The 23,624-nt window shown below is 36.1% G+C and overlaps 1 protein-coding gene across 1 annotated transcript; it reads left to right on the top strand.

The window, feature by feature from the left end:
* Window positions 1-514: 514 nt before the first annotated feature.
* Window positions 515-23,505, top strand: mrps5 (mitochondrial ribosomal protein S5). The gene is made up of 11 exons (XM_051133640.1): window positions 515-606; window positions 1,598-1,726; window positions 3,394-3,519; window positions 7,075-7,308; window positions 8,014-8,048; window positions 15,657-15,747; window positions 18,591-18,637; window positions 18,898-18,955; window positions 20,256-20,318; window positions 22,602-22,738; window positions 22,991-23,505. The coding sequence occupies exons 1-11, from the start codon at window positions 558-560 to the stop codon at window positions 23,213-23,215; spliced, it is 1,194 nt and encodes a 397-aa protein (XP_050989597.1). The 5' UTR covers window positions 515-557; the 3' UTR covers window positions 23,216-23,505.
* Window positions 23,506-23,624: the final 119 nt, after the last annotated feature.

The following is a 23,624-nucleotide window of genomic DNA, read 5'->3' as shown; positions in this document are numbered from 1 at the left end:
TAAGTAAAGATCATGTTCCATTAAGATATTTTGTACATTTCCTACTGTAAATATATCAAAACTTATTTTTTGATTAGTAATATGCATTGCTAAGAACTTCATTTGAACAAATTTAAAGGTGATTTTCTCAATATTTTGATTTTTTTGCACCCTCAGATTCCAGATTTTAAAATTGTTGTATCTCACAAATATTGTCGTATCCTAACAAACCACACATCAATTGAAAGCTTATTTATTTAGCTTTCAGATTATTGAAATTTATCAGTTTTTAAAAATAGACCCTTAAGACTGGTTTTGTGGTCCAGGATCACATATAAAAGTGCACATATATTATTTGTTTAATAAAATTCCTTGCAACAATAAATTAAACAACAGATTACCTATATAGTCGTTATTGTGTTTAAAAATGCCCTATAAAATCAGACAAAGCTATTCGCTATCAAAAATAATTTTTATTTATCGTAGTTTTTCAAAGATCAACGATTCCTCCTGTAATTTTGCGCAGGCACTGGTTCGGACAGCACGCCCGGCGCTCAAGGACCCCTCAGCATCCGAACATGGCGGCGGTCACAAGGCTGTGCTGTGTCCTCCGGTTGTCATTTGAAGGTGCAGTTTAATAACTCTTTTTGAATGAACGTTTATTTCTACCTCTATTAGCGGCTGTCTTTGAGTTTGGTGAGAGCGGCATGTCAATAATGTGTAAATTATAAGAGGTTTGAAGATAAAGCTAGTGTGAGAATGCTAACGGTCCCTGTCAGAGGAGAAGAAACGTGATGGTTTGCCTCATAAAAAACAAATACTTAACTCTAAAATGATTTATCCCTCATATAGAGGGCACAAAACGTCTGCCCTAAATACCACTCTAGACATCTCTGCCATAGCTGTCAGTCAGTCGTCACACTGACCTCTGAAATTTGAAGCATGTGTGACGTTCATGTTAATGTGTATATTTTTTGTTACATTTATGCGCAAAATCTTGTTTTTTATTGTTTTAAGTATCTTGGTCATTCCAGAACGTAAGTATGAGGATTCTGAGATTACATGATGTTGTGTGAAGAACTGCAAGTAGCTGCAAGTATGACAGTTTTTGCTTGTGTTTAGTGTACTAAGTTATAAATGACTAATGTATTCAATGTTGCTGTTTCAGGGGCTTTTGCCTGTTTTTTACTTTAACAGAGAAGCAGATAAAGCTTTTATCAAATATTTAAGCACATTACATGTACATGTACTCTTTGTTTTTATTGGTTTGTGTTTTGGTCATCCAAAGTGAAGTATACTATATAAACATGTATATAATATATGGAAACCAAAGATTATAAGTGATCTGAAAGGTTTTGCACATGAGGTGTGGACTAAGATTTCAGTAGAGAGGTGGCATAAGCTTCTAAGCACTTAAAGGTGACGTTTATTGGATATAATAAAGAGTAAACCTCAAAATTTGACTTTTGAGTGTTGAATAATTTTGTGCATGCATGTTTACAGCCAGTAGAATAGATAGTAAATTCTGTGCATCTGTTTTTATGCAGTATTTGCATAGATCAGAATGTTTAATTGTGCTTTTAAGAAATGTCCTGTCCTCTGTCTCTCTTGTTAACAGGTGTTGGAGTTCTGAGAGCTCTAGGGGGCGCTGCTCACCTTTCCAGTTTGGCAAGACCCAGTCCCTCCCAGTATGCTCCAGTCACTGCCGCCCTGCAGCAGAACAGACATTCAAGCTTCTTTAACAAACGTAAGCAGCTATGATATGCTTTGTTTGATTTTTAGTGGCAGTCAAGATCCTGGAGTGATGGTGCTTTATTGCTGAGGGATCTGGGTTGGCAGCCCATATGTCACAGGTTTGATTCTCAATATCATGAGCACAGAATTTATGAGATGTCTTTTCTCCATTGTACTCTTGAACATAGTGCTTAACCTCGGGTTGCTCCAAAGGGGACTATGACTGCAGATACTGTACTATGAGTTGCTTTAAACAATGACAGTTGACAAATTAACAATTCTCATGTCATAGCTTTACAAAATTTTACCAAACTTTTTTATGATCTGTCAAATGAAAAAATGATTAATTACATCATGTTGTTTAATTACATTAAATGGGGATCCCTAATTAAATTCAATGAAAATAATCAGAAGACGTTAAATTACTGTGGAAGATGAGTAAAGCATTCATGAAACAATACAAAAACAAACAATATTATTTTATTTCTATGTCGTTGAACAGGAGCATAATACTGGCATACAATTTAGGCCAGGGTTATTATTGTGAACTAAAATTATTATATTTTAAAACATTTTTTGTTACTTGAAAAAGCTGAAATAAAATAAAAATAATTTGATATAATATATAAATATTAGATATTTAATATAAATATAATTTATATAAAGAAAGTGTGAACTTTAGGAATGTAACTGGAATAACTTGAAGCACTGAAATTATTAAAACTGGACTGGAAATTAATAAAAACTAAAACTACTACATAGGAAAATGACTTCAAATTACATTAAAATAAAAAAAAAATTAAAAATAAAAGCTAATTCAAAATAACAATAGAAATTGTAATTTTTAAAAATAATTATCTTATGATTGATGTGTGTAAATACTGTATGGAATGAGTTTGTGCATGCTTTGCTTCCACATGAATCTAGCTAATATGGAGAGTATTGTAGAAGTGAAGTGAAGAGAGTGTTTTATCAACCACCTTTGCTGGACCATGAAATCTGACTAAAAATAAGTCTCTTAATTTGAGTGAATTAAACAAAAACATTTACTTAACAGCCTTTTCCCAGTAATAAGGACTTGCTCCTTCGAACGTAAAAGCCTCTTCATTAAAATAGTGCAAGCTTAGAAAATAGTACAATCTGTACATCCAAAAAAAAAAAAAGTTTTTAACTTTTAAAACTGTGTAGGGATATGCCTTTAGCATCTCTCTTGTATGTCCTGTGGTTGCGTGCACGGACATGAGTGTGTGTTCAAATGCTTTGTTTTTGTGTGCGTCAGTGTGTATTGGGGATTTTTGCTTGTCAGATGGAATTATGATATTTCTTGAACTGCTTTTGTTAGAATCGGATGCTTCATTAAGCCTGGCAGGCCTCTCGGTCTCTTCTAATTAAGTCCTAATTAAATCAGAACAACATCAAACAACTCCCAACGTCCCAGATTACCCAACCCCTCTAAACACACGCACACACACACACACAGAATATAGATGAAAGTTCATAAATGCTTAGTAAAACCAACAGCTGGAATTTACTTTTATGGTGCAGTCTTTATCTAAATACACAGGTTGACATATAAGGGCTTTATTATTCATTCTGTACCTTATTTGAGTGTGTATGAGTCAGTATTAGTAATGTGATTATAGGTGTGTGTGATTTATTGACATCCATTTGTTCCTTTAGTGACAGCTGATGAGCTTTGGAGGGGAGTCTTAGCCGAGTCTGGCGCCGGTGCCAGAAAGGGAAGAGGAAAGAGAACCAAACGTAAAGTGAAAAAAGATCTCAACAGAGGCCAGAACCTTGGAGAAGGTACATCCTACCTGCTTTACAGCTTTAAAGGGGTGAAAATAGAGTAAAAACAGCAATATTGTGAAATATTACTACAATTTATGACTGTCTTTTGTTTCAGTATATTTTAAAATGTAATTTATTCCTGTGATGACAAAGGTGACTTTTCAGCAGCCATTATTTTAGTCTTTAGTGTCACATACCTCTTTAGAAATCATTCTAATATGCTAATTTGGGGCTCAAGAAAATTTTTTTCTTGTTATTAATGTTGAAAACAGCTGCCTAATGTTTTTGTGGAAATCATGATGGATTATTTTCAGGTTTCTTTGATCAATAGAAAGTTCAAACAGAACATCATTTATTTGAAATAGAAAACTTTGTCTTTGCTGCAACTTTTGATCAATTTAGTATTTGCTGAATAAAAGTAGGCATTTCATTTTAAACAAAAAAAAAAAAAACACCTCATCGTTCTCTGACCCAAAGATTTAAACTGGCTATTTTGCTCCTGTTTGCTACTTTAAAAGAATTAGTTTACTTCCAGATTAAAAATTTCCTAATAATTTACTTACCCCCATGCCATCCAAGATGTTTGTGTCTGTCTTTCTTCAGTCGAAAAGAAAAAGGTTCTTCAGGAAAACATTCCAGGATTTTTCTCCATATGGTAGACTTCAACGGGGATAAATGGGTTGAAGGTCCAAAATGCTGCTTAAAAGGGCTCTACACAATCCCAGCAGAGAAACAATTACCTAGCGAAATGATCAGCCATTTTCCAAAAAAAAAATCAAATAAATGTATGTACTTTCTAACCACAAATTCTTGACCTCACGCATTACATAGTCACGTTGCATTTATTTAAACGTATAAACGTAAACATTTATTTATTTTTCATCAAATGAAAATTAAACCCTTTTATTTTTTGGCAAACAAACCGAGGTTTACTGTTAAAGTTAATACATGGAAGAATAATTGTACGAATATTCCTTTAAAAAAAATTTAAGTGGTTAATCTGGTTGAAATTTTTCATAATTTAATTTTGGAATATAAAATGAAATGTATAAAGACACACATTGAACTATACAAAAGTAATATATAGTACAGTAATACATATATATAGTACAATATATAGTACAAGAGTAATATATTTTTGTTACATGTCAAATCGTACTTTTAGTTTGACAGTTTTCCGTGACGTTTCTGTGTGTATACAGGATGATATGATGCTAGTTCTCAAATGAAATGGTAAAATTCTCATGAATGGACTCTCAAGGGGCAGCTGTGGCCTAATGGTTAGGGAATCTGACTTGTAACTGAAAGGTTGCAGGTTCGAGTCCCAGCTCTGGCAGGGACTGAAGGTGGGGGGAGTGAATAATCAGCACTCTATCCACTCTCAATTCCACAACTGAATCACTGTAAGTATTTGTGTAGTAAACAAAACTACGTCTCCACCGTTAATACGTTCATATTTAAGCAGTCTTTTAGTATTTTAATATTCACAGACACTAGTCCATACTATGATTCGAATTTAGTGACATACTTTTGATTTATTCATCCAAATTCAGTGGCATTCTGAACTATAGAGTAAAATTTTTATGACTAAACGAAAACCATATGGCCTTAGCAATGTAACCACACTTTACAACATTTCGGTTTGCCCTGTGTGTTGTAGTGATGGGAAGTTCGGATCATTTTACCGACTCGGACCTTTGAGTCTCGTTCAGCAAAATGAACGAATCTTTTTTCGAGTCATTTTGTTCATTTTAGCAAAATATAATTAAAATGTTACCTGTTACCTCCCTAACACATCTACTGCTTACGCAAGCGTTGATCACACTTTAGACAAAACAAAACTATAATGCTATAAGAAACAGAAAAGATTAATTCATTGTTTACCTGGGTCTTTAGTCTATGCTTCGCTCACCTCGCCTCTTATTTGACAAGTTTTCGGGTTTGAGTCGTTCGTTCATCACCTGACAGCCCAATTTGCTAACCAACGCAGTCTGAGCCGGATAAAGAATTGATTAGTTCATCTCTTGAGTCTTCGGGTTTGAGTCGTTCGTTCATCACGTGACAGCCCCATAAGCAACCTATGCAGTCTGAGCCGGAAAGAGAATTGATTAGTTCATCTCTCGAGTCTTCGGGTTCAAGTCGTTCATTCATCACGTGACAGCCCCATTAGGTGAACGAACGACTCTAAAAACTCGAAGATTCGAAACAGGTGAACTAATTCCAGTACAGAACCTAATAGGATGTTGCGCATGCGCGACTGAACGAATCACTCCCCGAGACGACTCGTTCGTCCCGAGTCACATTAAAGATTCGTTCAAAATGAACAAATCGTTCAAGAACGACCCATCGCTGGTGTGTTGTGTTTGAAGGAGTTACAGGGGTGACATCACGTCACAAGGTCTCTCTCTCTCTCTGTAATGTACATGCCCAGATGCATTCTCAGGTACTGAAATTTGGCATCAGTTGATTTAATGTGAATTGGTACTCAGTAGTACCGATGCTGTTCGGTCGGTACCCTTAAAAATACAGAGTTTGGTACCCAACCCTAAATGTAGGCCGAAGTACCAACCCAGTGTTTACAAAGCGAACATGCAAAGAAAGTCAAACACCCTTTACAAAAAAGGTAAATCAATGATGTTGGGATGATTTTGAAGTTGGAGAAAATGAGATGGAGTTTTTCACCTTAACCTATTTTTTGACCCAGCTGCATTGAAACTACAGTTTAGAACCTCATTTCAACCTGTTGGCTCCCATTGAAGTCTGCTATATGGAGAAAAATCCTGGAATGTTTTCCTCAAAAACCTTAATTTCTTTTCGACTGAAGAAAGACAGACATAAAGATCTTGGATGACATGGAGATGAGTAAATTATCTTTTTATTTTTTGGATTCTGGAAGTGAACTAGGCTAATCCTTTAAGACTTTAGTATGTAAATTATCTTTGTTTTGGCTGGATAACTGCCAGTCGTAGTTCAGGAATACTGTATAAGTTTTGATATATAAGTGTGGGCATGTAAATGGTGATGTAGCATTTTATGACCTGTTCAAATAATCTTGAACGAGTGGAGTGAGCATATGATGTAGTGAATGTTAACATAGTAAATTAAACTTTAAGAAAAATGCAGTTTGTTTTTAATCATATGATGTTTTAAAACAAACTACTTTTATTACTCACCAGTTCTGGTTTTCTCTGGACAGATTTAAGGCCAACACTGCATTAAAACGGCTGTTAACAGCAGGACCCATTAGCTGGCCATTTTATTCAGTAGCGTTTCTTGAGGTGTTTGCACCCACTATGCCAGTTAATGAATATCAATCACAGCTCGGCTTCAAGTTTAGAGGTTTATATCTGCCGTTGGAATCTAACCTTCTCCTAAGCTGACATCACTTACAAAGTGCCACAGTTATTGAGTGGCGTTATTTACTTTCACTTAAAAAGACCTCAGGGGAATCTATCGATTTATTTTTCTTCCTCTCTCACACTCTCTCAAGGAGGTTTTTCTTGAAACAAGGTAGAAACTGATAATAATGTGTTTAATGTTCGCTTTTGTGATTTCTTGTGTGCTCTTTAGGTCGTGCCGGCTACCTTTGGCCCGGTCTGAATACTCCGGTGTATAAAGACGGGTCCATCCAGAAACCCTCGCAGCGAGGAGAGGCAGAGCAGAAGGAGGTGACAGCTACACTGGAACGGCAGAGGGATGAATGGGACAAACGCAGGAAGACTAAGATAAAGAGAGAGAGGGGCTGGACTGGCTACTCCTGGGGTGGGATCAGCCTGGGTCCGCCAGATCCGGGACCTAACGGAGGTGTGTGTGGGACAGCTGTTTGATTTGTCCCATTTTACTGAAAATGCTTGGTTAAGGAGATGCATGGCTGTATAGTTGATTTATAATATATGTAGCTGTAATAGTCAAACAGTTTGATGAAAACATGTAGCAGGATGTATTGCACAACACCTGCATCTACACGCTTCGTTTGCTTCAACATTCACACACTCAGACACAGGAAACGAGATGCAGAAAGTGCAATCTCCTCGTAATTTATACTGCTGTTCATCTCTGTTCTGCCGCTTACCATGTTACCGTGCGAATAGATTTCCTGTCGTCTGATTGGCCAGTGGGATGAGGGTGCAATCTCTGGTAGTCGTGGTGATGGATTGCCCAGCGACGGTGAAGCCTGGAGTCTAAATCATGTCTAGATCTGCTCCAACAACTTCTCACCCCTGAGTCACCACAGCAACACCCCCTCCTTTGAATCGAGGAAATATGCTTGTCTCTCGCAGGCAAAATGAAACACCTGTAATGAGTTACTGCGGCAACCGCAGAGCCCTGGGGTTAGAGGTCATAAGAGACCGCTCACCTAATCTCATTTAACACATTTCCTGTCGCTGATCAAAAACAAATAGGCTGTGCGAGCCATTTTCAGCTATCTCAACCTGAGTTAATGACCTTTGGTGTTTTTGTTGTTTATAAGAAGTTGTGACTTTGCTTTGTCCTTTTTTTTCCCTTCAGAAACATATGAAGATTTTGACTCACGAGTGATAGAGGTGAGTGCGAACAGATCCATGTATCTTACTAACATGAAATTGCATTAAAAACATTCAATAATGACTCGAATTTCTGATGGAAGTGAATAGTCTACATAAAAAGTTTTTTTATTCATTCAGATTTGATTGGATTAAGTCCATTATCTTATTATTGGTTAATTATTATTATTTATTTTTAGTATGTTTTTTTTGTTAATTATTATATTTAATTAAAAAAATATTCTTTTTTTAATTATTATATTAATATTTTATTTTTTTTTTTTTTTATTATTTTCCCCTATCTGACAAGGGGTTAATTTAATCTGCTTTATCTTGTTTTTCCATTAATAGCCATTCCAGTGCAGTTGTGAATTCTGACTAGGGATGGCGAAAACTAAAAAATTTCTTGACCGACCACCGAGCCTCATTAGCCGGTTGAAACCGGTTAACCGATTAGTTTAAAATATGGTACGCTATTTGAAATAACAGCCATTTCGAGCCGCGCCTGCAATTTCGCAACTCTGTCGCATCTCTCTGCCGCTCTGCCTCCCGCACACACACACACACACTGCCACTCACGTCACTTTTTTAAAATCCCCTACAGCGCGAAACATGAGTCCCGCAAACGCGGCGCCGAAGAGCTTGTTGTATGTAATCGTAGGACAAATGGCTCCTTAGTTTCAAATGGTTTGGGTACAAGGTGATCGCTTTGAAAATAAAGGCGTTTGTCTAGGTTAGAAGCTCATTTGAAACATTGCCACGGCTCATTTAAGAAAATGACAGCTCCGAAGAGACGCCGCTCTAACCTCGAGTGTTTTAGCCTGTTGCCTTTACTTTTCGCAAACCTTGTGAGCGCGCGAACCCAAACGCTGTGACCTCGCGCCAAATGTTTTTATTGGTTTATTAAGTACAAACAGGCGAGTTATGAAAAATTGAGTGTGAGGGATAATTTGTTCACTTAACACAAAAAGATGAGGAATGAGATGGCTAACTGTAGTAGCGTATAGTCCACTGTCTATAATAGCCTAATTTAGATATCACTTTTTTTTTTAACCGACTACCGACAACTTTGACCGGTTAACGTTGATACGGTCAACCACCGGTCAAACGGTCATCGGTTAACATCCCTAATTCTGACTAAATATATTTTTAAACTAATACAAAATAATAACACAAAAATCAAAAGTGACAGTAAAGGCTTGTATGTCAAGTAAACAATGTTTTTTATGAACTTTCTTTTCAAAGCTATTATATAATAAAAAACTAACTAATATACTGTTGAGGTCAAAAGTTTACATACACCTTGCAGAATCTGCAAAATGTTAATTATTTTACCAAAGTAAGAGGGGTTATACAAAATAAATGTTATTTTTTATTTAGTACTGACCTGAATAAGATATTTCATGTAAAATATGTTTACATAGTCCACAAGAGAAAATAAAAGTTGAATTTATAAAAATTGTCTCTGTTCAAAAGTTTACTTTTTGTTTTTGTTTAGTAATAGTTGTTCGTGAGTCCCTTGTTTGTCCTAACCAGTCAAAGTGCCTGCAGTTCTTCAGAAAAATCCTTCAGGTCTCACTAATTCTTTGGTTTTCCAGCATTTTAGTGTATACAAACCATTTCCAACAATGACTGTATGATTTTGAGATCCATCTTTTCACACTGAAGACAACTGAGGGACTCATATGCAACTATTACAGAAGGTTCAAACGCTCACTGATGCTCCAGAAGGGAAATTAAAATTATTTTGTCATCTGAGAAACATGTGTCTTCTGTAGCTTCTGAAGGGCAGTACTAAATGAAAAAAAAAAAGAAAAGATATTTAGGCAAAATAAGAAAGATGTACACATCTTCATTCTGTTCGAAAGTTTACACCCCTGGCTCTAAATGCATAATTTTTGCATAATAAAAAATAACATGCATTTTGTATGATCCCTCTTATTTTGGTGAAATAATTAACATTTTGCAGATTCTACAAGGTGTATGTAAACTTTTCAGCTTTGACAATAATGAGAAGTGTTTCTTGAGCAGTAAATCAGCATATTACAATGATTTCTGAAGGATCGTGTGACATTAAAGACTGGAATAATGATGCTGAAAATTGCCATCAGGGGAATAAAATACAATGTAAACTATATTAAATGCTTACATTTTCCTTTGGCGGCTTTTTACTGAGGTCGTCACAGTGCATTTTGGGATTCCTTAATCCACAAAAGATGCATGCTGTGTTGCCTTAGAATTGCCGAAATGAGGTAATTTTGCTGCCTGCTCTTTGGGAAAAGCTTTTATGTTTGGAGAAGACCTTAAAATGCTGCGTAGGTAGGTAGTTAACTGGGTTTGGAACAGAGCTAGTGATGATGTCAAAGAGATGTGCTTTGGAAATATGGCATCTCATCAGTTTTGAATTGGAAAAAGAATCGTGTTTGTTGTTTGGTGTGCGTGTGTTCCTTGTGTATGTGATTGCATGTGTGTATCTCAGAGTATCTGAACCACTCTCTTGAACTCCTAAATGGGAGGCAGTCGGGGCACAAAATCTGCTCAGCACAAAATTACCATGTAGTGTGGAGTGTCTGGAGAATTATCTAATTATACACAACAATGAACGTTTGATAAACAAATCTCTGTATAGGGCCCCTGGCTGGCACCACAAGACTCATTTGGCAGAAATGTTGCTGAGTTTAGAATGGAAATCAGTACAGCAATTCACATTGGGTCCTCTTCCCTCGTCTCTCTTTTACTTTACTGCGTTTTCCATATTGTCTTTCTTTTGTCCTGTGATTCTTTCATTTCCGTAAAGCTTTGTTGGCAAAGTAGTGGACGGGTTTACAGCCAAAGTTACTGAACACTGCAAGGAATCAAATGGAAGGCTGATGATTTAGGTGATCTCTTTACTTGTCTTTCTCATTAGCTCTGTTCCAAAACCTAGTGAGCTGCCTCGTTGTCTGCTGCCTACACAGGCTTTTGTCTTAGAGACCAGAGTCTTAACCAAAATGAACCTCATAAATGACTTGGAACGCTCAGGAAGTGTATGCATCATACACATTAAAGGAGACTCACAGTGGGTTTCAATACAGATTTGTTTATATACGTGTATATATATATATACAGACTCTAGGTTCTTAATTTTTTTTTTAATTAATACTTTTTTTTTTTTTCTTTTTTTTTTCACTACCACTCAAAAGGTTGAGTTTGGTTCAATTTGTAAATGTTTTTGAAACAAGTCTGCATTTACAAAAAAAAAAGGTAAAAACAGTAATATTGTGAAATATTATTTATAAATATTTTTGTGGAAACCGTGATATTTTTTTTTTTAATCCCCAGAACTCTTTTGCATTTATTTGATTACAGAAATATTTTGTAATTTTATAAAAAATATGAAATAAATAATACACAAATTAATTAAATTACTGAATCAAATCCACCTTAGATTTTTTCCCCCACTCAGCCTCCAAATAGGGCTCACTGGGTTTTAAACTGAACAATTCTATTACTCTTTGTCCATTTCTCTCGTACTGTCATTTTGATTGACGTTTTAGGGCCGCTGGCAGTAGCGTCTAGAATGAGCCATCACAGACTGTGAGTCAGACCCCCTTAGTCTTTTGCAGTGTCCAGCACATTTGCTCTAAGTCTGGACAACAAATATATCGCATGTGATCGGGCACATGGTGGCGTGTTGTCCCCACATTACCCCAGAGCTTATGAGATAACCCAGTGCAGATACACTAGAGGGCTTACACAGAATTGAAGAGTATTTGCGCTTCTCCAGGACTTCCGTCTCTCTGTGGATGCAGATTAATTTGAAGTGTTTCGAAAAAGCTTGGTGACATTATCAGGCTTGCATTTAAAGCGCCGCACTTTTCCCTCCCTCCATCCCGCTGTCTCCTGGGTGTCCTAGAGAATGCACGAGTAAAGTCTGAAAGAGCCCAAGTACTTATAAAGCCACATTAATTAAGCCAAATATTTCTTGTAAACTCAAGAACTTCTCCCAAGGACGCACAACGTCTGCCAAGAGAGAGGGAAGAGAGCCATAGTGCTCTAGAGTGGATGATACATGGGCAAGACTGAGAGAGTGAGACAGACAGAGCAGGGCAAGAGATATGGCTGATAGTTAGAGGAGAGTGATAAAAAGATGTAATGGTTGTGTAGATGGATTAAAGCAAGAGGAAGACTTCTAGATTTTTAGCTTCCTATCTGCAGTTTATCATGTCTTGTAATCGTTAAATGATCTCATTCTCTTTTTCTGTATCTTACACACTATTTCACATAGTCCCACTTTAAATGGTCTAATCAAGTTTTTTTTAAGTTTGATATTGTTGTCACACTATACTTCAGGCATGTTTTACATTATAAATAAAATGCACTGTGAACTTGACTACATTGTTAGCACACTTTACAGTATAGTCATTCTGTTATAGTTACAAAGCACTAGATCATGAGCTAAACAGTGTCATGCTTCATTGTGAAACATGCAGCAATTATATTTATGCAAAATTAGAGTGCAGCACAGTTTGATAATTACCATATGGCGATTTCAAGTTTTTTGTGTAGCGCTACTTTATACTCTAGTTAAGTTATCATTTGTAAATATTTTACAATGTGGTCAATGTTAAATTGTCAGTATATATTACACAGTAGTTACATTGTGTAGGCATATTTTACACAGCAGTCAAAGTTACATTATGTTTTTGCATTATTCATTAGTCAGTGTTAAATTGTCAGTATGTGTACACTGTTGTTACATTGTGGTGGCGTATTTTACATTTTAGTTACAATGTGTTGCTGTGTTTTATACTAGTTACTAGGGATGTCACAATTCTCAGTATAATATCAAACTGTTCCGTACGACATCCACGGTTTAATACGCGTTTGTGAGTTGCGGTTTTTCGGTTTTGTATTTAAATAACTTCCTTGTTTTATTTCTCTCTGAATTTGCTGTAAGTGTGGCTGCGATTTCACGTGCTGAAATGAGGAAAGGCTGCCCTGCTTATATTTGAAAAAGCAACACACGCAGAGCCTCTTCCATTCTAATGACATGCAATGATAAGCCTTTCTAAACCTGTATTCTATTTATGTCGATTAGCAATGGCTTGTTTTACACTGTAGTTACATTGTGGTGGTGTGTTTTACACTAATTATGTTGTGTTGCCTTGTTTACACTATTTTTAGTGTTGTGGCATATTTTACACTGTAGGTACATTGTGGTGGTGTGTTTTACACTAGTTACATTGTGATAGTGTTTTACACTGTAGTTACATTGTGTTGATGTATTTTACACTAGTTACATTGGTGGCATATTTTACACTGAAGTTACATTGTGTTGCCGTATTTTACACTGTAGTTGCATTGTGGCGGTGTGTTTTACACTGTAGTTACATTGTGTTGCTGTATTTTACACTATAGTTGCATTGTGTTGCTGTGGTTTACACTGTAGTTACATTGTGTTGGCGTATTTTACACTGTAGTTGCATTGTGGTGGTGCGTTTTACACTGTAGTTATATTGTGTTGCCTTGTTTTACACTGTAGTTTTATTGTGGTGTATTTTACACTGTAGTTACATTGTTGCATATTTTACACTGTAGTTACATTGTGTTGGTGTATTTTACACTGTAGTTGCATCGTGTTGTCCTGTTTTACACTGTAATTACATTGTGTTGGCGTATTTTACACTTAAGTTACATTGTGTTAGCATATTTTACACTGTAGTCAATGTTACATTGTCTTCTTATTTTTTATATTTGTCTTCATATTTTAAGTTATATTGTGTTGTATTTCACACAGTAGCCAAGATTACATTGTCTTCATATTTTACATTAGTCAAGGTTAAACTATCAGTATCTTTTACACTGTAGCTATATTGTATTGGCATATTTTACACTGTAGTCAAGGTTGCATTATGTCTTCATATTTCACATTAATCAAGGTTAAATTGATAGTATATTTTACACCATACTTACATTGTGTTGCTGTACTGTACTTAGTTACATGGTGTGATTATATTTTCCACTGTGGTCGAGGTTACTTTGTAGACATAATTTTCACTTTATGCTTAGACCCACAACATGCATCAGATCTCAAAATCAGATCTCATCATCTCTGTTTTTCCATTGCACAAACAATTTCTCACCAAAGTGGTTTACATATTATGTGTTGTTCTCTTCAGTAGGTATTATGAGATACAAAATGAGTTCTGCGACACCAATATTTAACAATATAGTAAAATTGCTGTAATTACAATGGGGATTTGAAGAGTTAGATTTAATAATCCTGCCAACTAATATGTCTGACATTATATCTTTATTGTGAGATTGTGGTACATGTAATTTATAATAGCTAATCAGCAAAGATAAATACACTCCTATACATTTTTTTTGTCCCTGAGCAGCGTACAGAGATTTTTGCATTTCATTTAAATGATAATTGGGGTTGAGACAACGGTTGTAGTGATTGAATAATGACATGACCCAGACCAAGTACAGCTAATGAGCAGATGTGCATGTGTGTCTATACAAACCTCTTTCATTGTTTGGAACTGTTTGTGTTCAGTTTTCCATCAGAAGAGAATTGGTTTGCTTTTACTGAAGTGTGTGTGTGCGCTTGTGTGAGCGGTCTGAACAGATGGCATGTGTTTCAGCATCACACTGACAGAATGCAGGTGGGAGTCCCTCACCCATCTCTCTCTCTGTTTTTAAGTAAACATTCTTATTCTTTTTGTCCCCATCATCATTTTCGTTTAGTGCTTTCAGTGAACCACACAGTGTCCCGTTACTGAGACCTCAGTGATTTAGAAACTGAGGGAACGATTGCGGAGGATCTTAGAGAGAGTGTCACATGCTACAATCTCTAGCGATTCCTGTAAGCGTATTGATCAGTCAGCCATTTGTGTCTGAGTGGATGCACTTATACAATAGAGGTTCTCATCCTGGGTCACTAGAGATACAGATAGGGTTGTGGGTGACTTTTTTTTTTTTTTTTTTTCTTTCTGAGCAATGTTTATATACATAATATATATATATGTTGTGACACTTTAAGTGATGTCTTTTTTTGCTGTCAGAATAATACTTTATTTAAAAGAGGAGACATTACCACAGGCACTGTTTTAAAGTGAGGCTTTCTGCAGGAGTACCTCTCGCCATACGGATATTATAACAAAACAAGATATGGTACTTCAAAAGGTTGCTGACTGCTGGTTTAGGACATAATCAGCTATGTAACTTTTGTGCTTGAGCTCTTTGAATAGGCTGAAATCCACCTTGTAACTTCCTCTGAACATGTTTAGTTCTTGCCAGTGGGTGGCTTTTTCTTTCAGCACAAAGATCTCATCATATCAATAATACTCCTACGGCAAATGTTACATAACGGATTGCAGTAAGGAGCAGGAGGAAGAATGCTTTTATTCTGTACAAGTACTTTATACTATGCAATTACGCACACATCTGCAGTCTGAGGGGAGAGAGAATGTGTGTGAAAGTGAGTGTGTGACAACGACTGCAGTATTTGGGATCCGTATTAGCCTTTTCCACTAGGCTTGTACTGCCTCCTGCTGGTTGATTGAAGAAAGCACACATGAAATTGATTCCCTGCAGTTATTGGCCATCATATGTGATGTTTTTTGTTTGATTGATTGACAGGTGAAGAGTGTGTTCAATGTCACAGCCAAAGAGAGCAGGAAGAGATCCATAAGCGCCCTGGTCGCTGTGGGCAATGGAAATGGAGCTGCAGGTGAATACAGATGCATAATACACGCAAAATTATAAACACCACACTTTTGTTTTTGCCCCCATTTTTCATGAGCTGAAGTCAAAGATCTAAGGCTTTTTCTATGTACACAAAAGGCCTATTTCTCTCAAATATTGTTCACAAATCTGTCTAAATCTGTGTTAGTGAGCACTTCTCTTTTGCCAAGATAATTCATCCACCTCACAGGTGTGGCATATCAAGATGCTGATTAGACAGCATGATTATTGTACAGGTGTGCCTTAGGCTGGTCACAATAAAAGTCACTATAAAATGTGCAGTTTTATCACACAGCACAATGCCACAGATGTTGCAATTTTTAAGGGAGCGTGCAATTGGAATGCTGACTGCAGGAATGTCCACCAGAGCTGTTGCCCATGAATTGAATGTTCATTTCTCTACCATAAGCCATCTCCAAAGGCGTTTCAGAGAATTTGGCAATACATCCAACTGGCCTCACAACCGCAGACCATGTGTAACCACACCAGCCCAGGACCTCCACATACAGCATCTCCAAGATCGTCTGAGACCAGCCACCCGGATAGCTGCTGCAACAATTGGTTTCCATAACCAAAGAATTTCTGCACAAACTGTCAGAAACCGTCTCAGGGAAGCTCATCTGCACGCTCTTCGTCCTTATTGGGGTCTCGACCTGACTGTAGTTCGTGATTGTAACTGAGTGGGCAAATGCTCACGTTAGATGGCGTCTGGCACTTTGGAGAGGTGTTCTCTTCACGGATTAATCTCGGTTTTCACTGTACAGGGCAGATGGCAGACAGCGTGTATGGCATTGTGTGGGTGAGCGGTTTGCTGATGTCAACGTTGTGGATCGAGTTGTTCATGGTGACGGTTGGGTTATAGTATGGGCAGGCGTATGTTATGGACAGCAAACACAGGTGCATTTTATTGATGGCATTTTGAATGCGCAGAGATACCGTGATGAGATCCTGAGGCCCGTTGTTGTGCCATTCATCCACGACCATCACCTCATGTTGCAACATGATAATGCATGGCCCCATGTTGCAAGGATCTGTACACAATTCCTGGAAGCTGAAAACATCCCAGCTCTTGCATGGCCAGCATACTCACCGGACATGTCACCCATTGAGCATGTTTGGGATGCTTAGGATCGGCATATATGACAGCGTGTTCCTGTTCCTGCCAATATCCAGCAACTTCACACAGCCATTGAAGAGGAGTGGACCAACATTCCACAGGCCACAATCAACAACCTGATCAACTCTATGCGAAGGAGATGTGTTGCACTGTGTGAGGCAAATGGTGGTCACACCAGATACTGACTGGTTTTCGGACTCCCCCAGACCCCCCCAATACAGTAAAACTCTACATTTTAGAGTGGCCTTTTATTGCGGCCAGCCTAAGGCACACCTGTGCAATAATCATGCTGTCTAATCAGCACCTTGAAAAGTTTGTGATCAGTAAGATTTTTTATGTTTTTTAAAGACGGCTTCTGTTTATCAAGGTTGTGTTGTGTTTGATTAAAAATACAGGAAAAAAAACTTATACTAATATTGTGAAAAATGATTTCAGTTTAAAATAGTGTTTTTCTATGTTAATATACTTCAAAATAGAATTTATTCCTATGATGCAAAGCTAAATTTTTAGCATCATTACTCCAGTCTACAGTGTCAAATGATCCTTCAGAAATCATTCTAATATGCTGATTTATAATCAATGCTGGAAAAAATTGTCCTGCTTAATTTATTTTGGAACCTGTGATATGTTTTTTGGTGAATAATATATTAAAAAGAACAGCATGTATTTAAAATAGAAATGTTTTGTAACAATATACACACTTCCGTTTAAAGTTTGGGGTCAGCGAGGATGTTAAATTAATAAAGTGTGATAGTAAAGACTTATATTGTTAGAAAAGATTTCTATTTTTAATAAATGCTGTTCTTTTTATTCATCAAAGAATTCTGGAAAAAGTATCACAGGTTCCAGAAGAATATTAAGCAGCACAACTGTTTCCAACATTAATAATAAATCAGCATATTAGATTGATTTCTGAAGAATTGTAAGACACTGAAGACTGGAGTAATGGCTGATGAAAATTCAGCTTTGCATCACAGAAATAAATTATATTTTAAAGTATATTAAAATAGAAAGAATAGAAATTGCAATAATATTTCATATTACTTTTTTTTTGTATTTTTGCTCAAATAAACGGAATTTAAAAAAAACATTAAAAACTTACTGATCCCAAACTTTTGGCGAGTTATATATTTTAGCAATATGTGAAATTAATTCATATCAAAAAAAGTATTTTTTTTTAAAGTAATATTTATTTATTTATTTATTTAAAAACATTATATAATAATTGGTCTAAAACAAATTTATTATAATATTACTACTAATAATAATTATAATTATATGTATATTATGTTATAGGGTTTTTTTTACTTTGTATTTTGTGTATTTTTATTATGTTTCTGTTATTGCTATTCTGTACAGCAACCTTGAGCTTGGGACAGACACTTTATAAATAATACATTATTTTTCATTATTATTAATAGTATAAAATCTGTTTGTAATTTTTAAATAACAGTTTATTCCTGTCCTTCATAAAGTGAGCGAACATGCAAACTGAAGATAGAAGAAAGTTCTGTGTGTTGAAAACAGGTGTGCCTTATTAAACTAGCTCAACTAGTTAATGCAACTTGCTGACTAGTTGATTTAGTAAATATACAGTTTTGCACATATCCGCTCTGGAGTATTTAGAACAGTACAGTAGTTTAATATGTGGCTGGTAAAAATACAATGCCCATAATCAGTGTTAATGAGCTGTTTTATTCACTTCTCTGCAGGGTTTGCACTGGGGAAAGCAGCAGACAAGAACACCGCACTTAGAAAAGTAAGCCACGGTCAGATGCACAATCATTCACTCGCACCCAAAGTCACATACCGGACTCTAATTGCAGGCACGATTCCCCCCTGAAGCAACCTAAGGTTAAATGACTTGCTCAAGGGCACAATAATGACAGAACGGGGCTGTGAGCTTAATAATTCCTCAGTTCCCATTACACACTTACAAGATTTGAACCTCTGTTAGAGCTACCAGATCAGTTTGCAATGAAATCATCTTGACATTAAACATTCTGCTTTGTTTTACAGGCCAAAAACCGAGCCATGCATTATCTCTACTACATTGAGAGATACAACAACCATACAAGTGAGTCACACAGTACTCTTTTGGTACTCTTGTGTGCGAGTGTTACACACGTGCGTCACTGGCTATCATATAACAAACAGACATCGTAAATCTTGTGTATATGTCTGCTTTTGTGTGTGGTTTCAGAGAAGGAATCTACTGTGTCACAGCATTAAAGGAGTAGTTTACTTCTAGAACAAAAATTTACAGATAATGTATTCATCTCGTTGTCATCCAAGATGTTCATGCTATTCTTTCTTCAGTCATAAAGAAATTGTTTTTTGAGAAAAACATTTTATCTCCATATTGTGGACTTCAATGGACCCGCGAGTTTCAAATGGCTTCAGAGGGCTCTAAACGATCCCAGCCAAGGAATAAGTGTCTTATCTAGTGAAACAATCAGTTATTTTCTTAATAAATTTTAAATTCTATACGTTTTAACCTCAAATGCTTGTCTAGCTTTGTGATGCACTTGTGTACTCTGTGTAATCCAGGTCGTCCTATATCGCTGTTTTATCGAGTTTTACGACCTACTCTAAATGTATTGATTACACAGAGTACACATGCGCATCACATTTTTATAAAGAAAATGACAGATCGTATCACTAGATAAGACCCTTCTTCCTCGGCTGGGATCATTTAGAGCCCTTTGAAGCTGCATTTAAACTGCATTTTGGACGTTCAGATTCGCGGGCACCATAGAAGTCCACTATATGGAGAGAAATCTTGAAATGTTTTCCTTGAAAAACATAATTTCTTTACGACTGAAGAAAGAAAGACATGAACATCTTTGATGACAACGGGGTGAGTACATCATCTGTAAATTTTTGTAGTGAACTACTCCTTTAATTATTTACACAATATATGGGTTTTGCTATTTGTGTTTTTAAGAACCTCTCTTTTAGGGCTGGGTGATAATTTATTAATTTCATAATATTTCATAACATTGATTTTGCTGGAGGTATAAAATTAAGCAGCGTCATTAATATTATTATTTGATTTTTATTCTGAACATTTTGATCAAATTTACATTACTGCAAAGAAATGATTGTTTCTCTAATTACAGAAAAAGCTTTTAATTGATTTCAGAGACATACATTGAGCTTAAAATTAATATATATATATAAATAAATAAAATAAATAAATATATATATATATATATGTGTATATATATTTTTTTTTTGTCACGAACCCTATTTCCTAAGCACAATAAGAAATGTTTCACGTAGAAATGTGTTATGTTTTATGACGCTGAGTTTGCAGCCTCCTCGTATTTGTTGTTAATTTCTAATTTTTCTAATCTTTTTATCTTCATGTGCAGTATATCATGACATCGAGTCTAAGTTTAAAAGGACCACACTCAGAATGAAGAAACAGAACAAAGGTGAGTCGCTGACCTCACACACGCTTGTAAACTATCACAGTTTGCTTGTTAACAGAGCTCTGAGTATGTTACTGAGCTCATCATGAATGTTTTGCAATATGATTTGTTTTAAAAGAGAATTTGCAGGGGTGTGTTTGCACATAGACGTACCACACCCCAGATCCTCGTAGTGTACATTTCCTGTGCCCACCTTGGATTGGATTTTGAGGGGGAATATCTCTAATTTTGTGGCTTCATGCATCACTTTTGACGTCAGTGTGTTACTGCAAGTTGACAATGTAAAAATGCTAATTAAACAGTCATTTCAAACAGTCAAGCAAAAGTCTTCCTGATATCCAGAATAGTACCCACATATAGTATCAGATTTCCTTTCACATCCATTGAGCCACAATGGGGTTTATTTAATTCCTCACATCAGAGCTGAAATTATGATGTTCAGATTTGAGATGGGGCTGATGGTAATTGAGTTATGAGCTCTGATGTGACTCATATTCTCAGAGTCCACATCTCACCGCTGACAATTGAGTAATGAAACCTGGCAGGAGCTGTTATGATTGGACCTAGAACTCTGGCAACCATAATCTTTCACCTTTCCTATATTTAGAGTCACATTGTTGTGTAATGTGCGTTTAATATTGTTCTTGAGCACAGCCATGGGATCACACTTACCCTGGACATATTTTCTTTTACCTTCTTTTCTCCATTGTTAATCTCACTCATAACAATATTTGTTGACAGGATTTTTTTATTTCAGCTTGAAACGAGATGAAAAATATGCATTGTGATGATATTGACAAATGTTTGTTCATAATTCCACAACTTTTTTTAGTGTACACTGGCGTTCAGAAGTTTGGGATCAGGAGGATTTTTAATGTTTTTGTGTTTTGTTTTTTAATTTATTTTTGGCCTTTATTATGATAGGACAGATCATAGGTGACAGGAAGTGAATTGGGAGAGAGAAAGGGGCGGGATCGGGAAAGGTCCATTCGACGCCCATAGTGCAACCGCGCTGTATGTCGGCGCGCTGCCCACAAGGCTATCAGCGCTGATGATTTTATTTTTTATTTTTTTTCTTAATATTTTTTTTTAAAGAACTTCCTTATGCTCAAGGCTGCGCTTATTTGATCAAAAGTACAGAAAAAATTTATATTATGACATACTATTACTATGTAAAATAATGTTTTTCTATTTCAGTATACATTAAAATCTAATTTATTTCTGTGATCAGCATCAGTAATTCAGCACCATTACTCCAGTATTCAGTGTCACATGATCTTTCAGAAATCATTGTAATATTCTAATTTATTATGCATGTTGAAAACAGTTGTGTTGCTTAACATTTTTTTTGGACCTTTTTTCAGGATTCTTTGATGAATAAAAAGTTAAAAAGAACAGCATTTATTTAAAATAGAAATCTTTTCTAACAATATACACTGCTGTTTTTGAAAGAAAATAATAGTTTCATTCAGCAAGGATGTTAAATTGATTAAAAGTGATAGCAAAGACTTTTATTTCTATTTTTAGATTTCTGTTTTGAACAAGTGCTGTTCATTTTAACTTTTTATTGACCAAAGAATCTTTCAAAAAGTATCACAGGTTCCAACAAAATAATTGGCATCCCAACTGTTGCCAACATAGATAATTCTAATAATAAATCAGTATATTAAAATGATTTCTGAAGGATCATGTGACACTAAAGACTGGAGTAATGGCTGATGAAAATTCAGTTTTACATCACAGGAATAAATTATATTTTAAGGTATATTAAAATAGGAGGCATTATTTTATATTGTGATAACATATCGCAATATCACTGTCTTTTTTCTGTATTTTTTATCAAATAAAAGCAGCCTTGATGAGCATAAGATTCTTCTTTAAAAAGTAATACAAGTCTTACTGATCCCAAACTTTTGAACGGCAGTGTATCTGCAAGGTATTTTTTTCAAATATTATCATTAGTTAACGAGATAGTTTACCCAAAAATGAATATTTTTATTCATTACCCTCATGTGATTTCAAACCTGTAATACTGAGGAGTTCAAGATTTTTGAAAATTATTGGTAACCAAACAGTTTTTCCTTTGACTTGGAAAAAAAATACAGTTGATATCAATGGAAACAGGAAATATCTTGTGTTGTGTTCCACTGACAAAAGCAAGTTAATGAATATGACAAAGTAAAAATGTTTAAAACATACAGTATATAAAGTTGTGATCAAAATTGTAAGTACAAAAAAAACCCTTTACCTTCTCTTACTTTAGACATTATTTTCTCTCTCTTGCAGGTTATGGTCTGCGTTGTCATCGGGCAGTAATCACACTGTGTAAGCTGATTGGAATAGAGGATATGTATGCCAAAGTAGATGGTTCAGTTAACCTCCTCAACATCACTAGGGCTCTCTTTCACGGCCTGGCCAATCAGGTGAGAGATTACACTCTACAATAACCAATCATATCAGTCTTTATACACGTCTCAGTAGCTTATTTGATAAGTGAACATGATTTTGGAATCAGCATCTTACAGTAGTCCCGGAACCACATTTCTGTCAAGCATAGTGTTAACTAATGTTCATACATTGTTAGTTTTAGTTAAACATAATAATGACCCTCTAAACTGTGTGTCACTGCGATTTTCAGGCTTATTGCTGACTTCCTCTCCTTTGTTGTATTACAGGAGACTCATCAAAATCTAGCTGATAAAAAGCAGCTGAATGTGGTGGAGTTCAGGGCAGAACAAGGCGCTTTGCCCATTGTGGTGGCGCAACCGCAGCTCGGTGCCCGTAAGGAACCTGAAGTGGAGGATGATGTGCCTAACACGCGTCTACACTGGGCTGATGTAAAGGCCTCGCAGGGCGTTAAGAGATCAGTGTGGGCAGGGGTTAAAAGAACCATCTGGTGATCTGAACAGCAGCGTACAACCAAACCGTACTGTGGGCTGACTCTCTTAGTGCAAAACTGACAACCTTTTGCTGGGGAGAGTATTGGGGCACGTGCTTGGATTGGAAACGTGCTGTTAAACTACCATTTCACCACACAGTGAAGTTCCTAAACTGCTACATAACGCCAGAAATGAGTTGGTAACCCATGAAAGAGGAGCGTGGAAGTGAATGTATAAAGAGAAACTATGTTCTCACATACCTACACATGACTTATAACTGGAGGAGCACCAATAAATCTACAATAAACCCACTTTCAGTGTCAGTTCATTAATCTTATGCATGTTTTGTGTATACGGTCACAGTAGCGTAACTTCAGCTATATACTGTGATCAAAAGGGTCTGCTGTTTATTATCCTAGCAGTTTTCTTT

Source organism: Labeo rohita, chromosome 17 (assembly GCF_022985175.1).
Source record: "Labeo rohita strain BAU-BD-2019 chromosome 17, IGBB_LRoh.1.0, whole genome shotgun sequence".
Classification (NCBI taxonomy): domain Eukaryota; kingdom Metazoa; phylum Chordata; class Actinopteri; order Cypriniformes; family Cyprinidae; genus Labeo; species Labeo rohita.
Note: the sequence above shows the minus strand (reverse complement) of the source record. Positions and strands in the feature narration are given on the sequence as shown.

Coding starts and splice junctions, on each gene's coding strand:
- mrps5 (XM_051133640.1), top strand. CDS start 558: ATGGCGGCGGTCACAAGGCTGTGCTGTGTCCTCCGGTTGTCATTTGAA. Junction 607..1,597: donor CCTCCGGTTGTCATTTGAAG/GTGCAGTTTAAT, acceptor TCTTGTTAACAG/GTGTTGGAGTTCTGAGAGCT. Junction 15,748..18,590: donor CAATGGAAATGGAGCTGCAG/GTGAATACAGAT, acceptor ACTTCTCTGCAG/GGTTTGCACTGGGGAAAGCA.